Raw genomic sequence first — 5,575 nt, 5'->3', positions numbered from 1 at the left:
ACTCTTGAGGCCATAGTTACAGTTTATGTAAAAGCAGGTATTACTGAACAGTCATTTTGACAAAGCGAAACAGTAAAATTATTCAAATATTATTCTTCCACATGCACCATCCCAAGCCCTCCCTTCCACACACACACCCAGAGACCTGCTTACTAACAGAAACTCCAGACTGTTACAAAGGAAAGAAGTTCTCTAAAGGAATTGTCTTGATAAAAACTAAGGGCACACCAGTGAGTGGGATAGGGGAGTCAGGTTTTCCTGGCAGGCCCTGGCTGGGAGGAGGTATTACATCTACAGTGGCAGGACAGTGTCTTCTGTCTTTCAGAGTCCCTAAGCCCTAAGGAAGGGCATTCTGTGCTGTATCAAAGAGCAGGATAAGGCAAAACAAGGGAGGTTGCCAGGAATTAAAAAGGTAGTGGGGACAAAAAGCTGTTTGGCTGTTGAATTGGAGGCAGACATGGATAACACTGCCAGCAGGAGCTGGGGGTCTGTGATGGTGCTCCAGGACACAGGTCCTTTTGGCCTTATCCACTGAAGAGTTGAAAACTTCCAGTGAATTGCAGCAGGAAGAGCAGCCCTGCCTGTTCAAGGAGGCTGGAGACTGATCCTGAGAAAATGACTGTTTAGGGTGCTGGGTTGTGTATATGCTGGTTTTGTTCTTTAACCTACTCTATATCAGCAAGTCTTAATAATACCTAGACTGTCACTAAAAATAACACCCATAAGCTTTTAGATAAAAATAATTACTATTGCAAGCCATAAACTGCATTGTAGTTACTGTAGGATAGTTGACATTGGCTGCAGTTAGAAGCTATGCTCTAGTAGTTCCTACTGCTTTTTTTTTTTTCTTTTTAAAAAATCCACATACACATGAATCATGCTCACAAAATGACATAAAACTCCCAGTGTGAGGATGGAAGCCTGACACAGGGCACCATTTTAAGTGTGGTTTCTCCTTGAGATTTCTGAAATGTCTAAAGATGATAAACGTGTCCCAGTGAAGATGAGGCAGGGAGACCCAGCTAATACTTATTTTTTTCTTACAGTTTATTCACAGGCTATAGAACATACACATAATTGCTGCCCCCACCAAAGGCATGATATGGGAAGAAGGCAGTAAGAGGTGTAGGTTTCTGTTGTACCTGATTTCCTGCAGTATTACCTTGAGAGTGCAGCATCATAAGTTATATGCATCATAAGCCATTGATTGAAAACTTCCACTTTAAATACTCTCAGGGTCATTTTCAGAGAGAGTTTGGGCACTTTTATTTTTAGTTATTTGAGTAGAAATTATGGTAACATTTTTGTTAAAGCTGCTCCTGGAGTGTGGAGTTTAGGGGTATCGAGCTAACTTGCTGTTCTTAGAAAGTGATCCTGTTCTCCAGAGTGCTAAATGGCTGCAGTTTTCAGGTACTGTTTCTTCTCTCGTTTGATCTAGTGTGGATCCTCTCTGTTGAAAATAATATTTTGGGGTTTGGAGGCTTTGGTTAAATTCAATACCATTCAATACCCACTGAAAGAACTCTTGATCCATCTGAAGTAGGGTCCGGTTGCAGCTCACTAGAGCCCCAAGAGGAGGGAAAAACAAAAGCAGCGTTAGCAGCACCAGTAGCGTCTGGCAGGTTTACCAAGAGGTGCATTGACTGACATAGATTAACTGGAGCTGCCTAGATCTGGAACACTGACTGAGCATATTTATTAAAACTTTTAAAAAAAAAAAAAAAAAAGGACAACCAAAAAACATCTTTGAGCTTCATACTGCATGTTATCTGAGGACACTGTCTACAATTGTACCTAATGGAGGGATTCAGGTATACATTTTCAGAGGGTCTTAACAGTGACTACTTCAAGTGCAGATCAAGAACACATCTTTAACAGAGCCTAAGGACAGATAGGCATGCCATGTCAGAGACCCTGCTATCCCTAAAAGGCACCAAAGACAGCAGCTGCATATAAAGTCATTTGTTAAAATACTAAACACATTTACTATGTTCATTTCTATCAATTTATTTTGTATATATAGTTTTTATATGCATTTTTCTTATTTACAAAACTGTCATGAAATGTAATGAAGCTACAAGTTGTAGTTATTTTTAATGCTGATTAAAACAGATGTTTGGCTGCTTTCTGCAGCAATTACTTGAATCTTGTTTCCATTAGGTAGTGAAGTCTGGTGTTTACAGGATTGTTTTCTTTGTTTTTTGGGGGTTTCCCAACTTTCTTCCCAGCTCCTGCCCCAAGACACAGTGAGCACATGCTCAGCAGTCACATGTGTTGGGGATGAAGTATTGGGATGACCTTGATGGGCACTGCAGCATTAGCGGTGACAGACACATTTCCTCCCGTTTACATTACCTAGCCAGCGACTTCTGTGCTTTAGCATGTTCCTCTCTAATTTGTCCTGTCCCCTTAGCCTGTTGCTATCAGATTTATTGTGAGATGCTTAAATCTTTCTGAAAAAGTAATTTACAACCATAAACACATCACAGAGAGATGCAGCATCCTTGCTGTCAAGTCTGCCCCCTCTCCTGTCCCTGTTCTAACACAGATGAATTAAACATCCCCGAGTTATTTATCTCTGCAATTATTTTTGTATTTGCCAGCATCATCAACATTTGCACTAAACACAATGTCCCAGGCGTTTTACTTCAGCATAATTATTTCTAATTTTGCTGCCTAAACTTGTAATGAGCTGTATTTAAATTTGAGGTGAAGTGTAAAAGATGTATGTAATAACAACACATTTATTGTATTTTTTTTTAATGTAACAGACAGGACTAGTCCTATGCGCAGAGAAAACATGTTGCCATTTATAGTTTAATACTTGAAGTAACTTTTTAAAATGGGTTTTTATAAATGAATTCAATACAAAATTACATTGCTTTGCCTGGAGTTCCTTCATGTTTTAATTGTTATCGTGCAGTTTCGCCATATGTATGCTTTTCCAGAAATGTTACCTTAAGCCATTTATAACCATTGGAAGTGCATTCAAGATTTTGTACATGAGTGTTCAGACCTGTTCATACTTCACTGAAGTGTAATTCACATTTAAATAAAACACTTGTACTGCTTTAGGCTACTTTTCAAAGGTGATAAAATACGAGTGGATTTGACACTTGAATTCATCAGTGAATGCAACACCAACTTAATAAAAGTCTGTGAAAGATCTGAAAGTTGTTAGCTGTAGCATGTGTGCATTAGATGGGCGAGAAAAACTACCTACCTGGGAAGCATTTTGTAACTGTTCCACAGTCTTTACACTCCGGCTGCAACAAACCTAAGATTCCACTCACTCTTGACACATCTTCCAGGCCATATGGTCTTGAGAGGAGAAACAAAAACACTCTGACTTGTGGCTGCCTATATCCTTCAGGGCACTAAACATGACTTAGAAGATTGCCACACAAACTCAGCCTGCTGTGTTCCTTTTAGAAATAACTTCTGTAAAAGAGGGCAGTAAATTCTAAGCTGACACATAACAATGACGGAAGCATTTAAATTCAGTTATTCTTTCCAGAAAGTTTTTAAAAAACTGGAGTATTTTACAATCTCCCATGCGTTCCAGCTTCATACACCTAACTTTGTAATTCTAACTCATCTTGATCCTTGTAGGCCTGATGAAGACAACACTGTGTAAGTAGCATCAGTTGTTTCAAGTATTAATGTGTGGTAGAGAAGTACCCCTCCAGAAAAGTGACCATCAAGAGCCATCTGGCCAGCAGCAGCAGATGATGCCTTTCAAGAGAGCAGGTCTGCTCTCCCAGCTCTCAGCAGGACTTAGCGTAGCTACACATCTCGTTCTGATCATCACTGCTCCTGGTAATGCATGCTGCTCTGTGCCAAGCCCCTGAAGAACAGAAGGCAGGCAGATGGTAGAGACACAGAAATAACTGGTTTTCTGAAGAAACAATAAAATACCATACACTGTTCCGTAGGAATACGTTTAATACACCACTTAGCATACCAAGCAAAGTCTCGTGTGTCACCTACCCTTTACTAAACAGATTGACAAAGCTACCATGAGAGGTACAACAGCAGATCCCATGGTAGTGCACAATACATGCCAAATACAAACATGCTGTATTATTCAGGATGTCCACTTTTTGGTCACATTTAAATGGTTTAACTCGTCGCTGATGTATCTGTGCTCAGGGAATTTTGCTCTCCTCAGTTTTTTGAAAGCTTCCCATCTTGCCCATCTCTCTTCTGTGTTATGTTTGTACTCCTGTTCCCGTGTCAGGTAAGGTCGACTCAGCCAATATTCATTCTCTGCTTCAATTTCCAACCTTCGGATCATTGCCTGCTTCATTCCAACGGTAACCACTCTTGGTCGCCTGTATTTTCCAATCCACTGTTTTCCAGGAATTCTCTTTCGGAGTAATACCATTGTTAGAAACATTATGCCTCAAAATATAAACAAAAATATACTCATTACCTTGGGGCCAAAAGTTGAAAATTTGACAATAATTCTGCATACACTCCACTCACTGCCTTTTAGCTGGCTGTGTTGAAGTCTGAAGTTCAGAATTTGATACTCTTAACCCACCACTGCACAGTAGGCAGTGCAGTGACAGACAGATTGGAAACTTAAGATCAGAAAAGGGAAAATGGTTATTTAGCTAGAGTTTACTCAGTTCTCCTTACAGCGATATTAAAGCGTGTCCTCTATAAATTATTTATTAAAAACCCTCTCCCAAATACTATTAAATACAGGATTGCTTCATTCATTCCTTCAAACAGCACTGTCAAAATAGGGAGCATCTCCAGATTATATTGCTGATCCAGTATTTCCTCAGTATTCACTTCTGAACCACAATCTCTCCATAAACTTAGTAGTATGCAATTACCTGGTCTTGTATTTTAACTATAGGAAATTCTGTTTGTAGAGGAAAACAATACCTTACCATTTGAGTAATAATAAATATGTTAGGCCAACTAGCATACGTAGAAAGCAGTAATCAGAGAATCTTAGGGATTACAAGAGACCTCGAAAGATCATCTATGTCCAACCCCTCCTGCCAGAGCAGGGTCACCCAGAGCACATCACACAGGAACTTGTCCAGGTGGGTTTTGAATGTCTGCAGTGAAGGAGACTCCACAACCTCCCCGGGCAGCCTGTTCCAGGGCTCTGTCACTCTCACAGTAAAGAAGTTTTTTCTGATATTCGCATTGAACCTCCTATGCTCCAGTTTGCACCCATCGCCCCTTGTCCTATCACTGATCATCACTGAAAAAAGCTTCCAACACAACATTCAGGTGTAAAAAAAGAGGCAAGAAAGGCCAAGCTAAGTTTAGAACTAACACACATGCTCCTAATTAACTTGTTTATTAATCCTAAACATACCTAACTCCTACGTGTCTCACTACACAGTATCTTCCTCAACTGGTATGTCAGCCAGACCTTTCATCACAGCAAAACCCAGCACCACTAGTGAGAAAGCCGCCCCGCTACACCCCATTCCCACAGAACACGCTGCACTCTCTGGAGCAGTTGAGAGGTGAAGCTGTGGGGCTTGGCGGGGCGTTGCTACTTCGGCCTCTGCTTCGGCCCGGCCCGGCCAGGCCTGGCCCGGCC

The 5,575-nt window shown here is 40.8% G+C and overlaps 1 protein-coding gene across 1 annotated transcript; it reads right to left on the bottom strand.

Annotated features, from left to right (window-relative positions):
* Positions 1-4,087: 4,087 nt before the first annotated feature.
* Positions 4,088-4,399, bottom strand: MRPL57 (mitochondrial ribosomal protein L57). The gene has a single exon (XM_009999410.1). The coding sequence runs from the start codon at positions 4,397-4,399 to the stop codon at positions 4,088-4,090; it is 312 nt and encodes a 103-aa protein (XP_009997712.1).
* Between the last annotated feature and the right edge of the window lie 1,176 nt (positions 4,400-5,575).

This window comes from Chaetura pelagica, unplaced genomic scaffold (genome assembly GCF_000747805.2).
Source record: "Chaetura pelagica isolate M959 unplaced genomic scaffold, ChaPel_1.0 scaffold85, whole genome shotgun sequence".
Taxonomy (NCBI): Eukaryota; Metazoa; Chordata; class Aves; order Apodiformes; family Apodidae; genus Chaetura; species Chaetura pelagica.
This window is presented reverse-complemented; position numbering and strand designations above follow the sequence as displayed.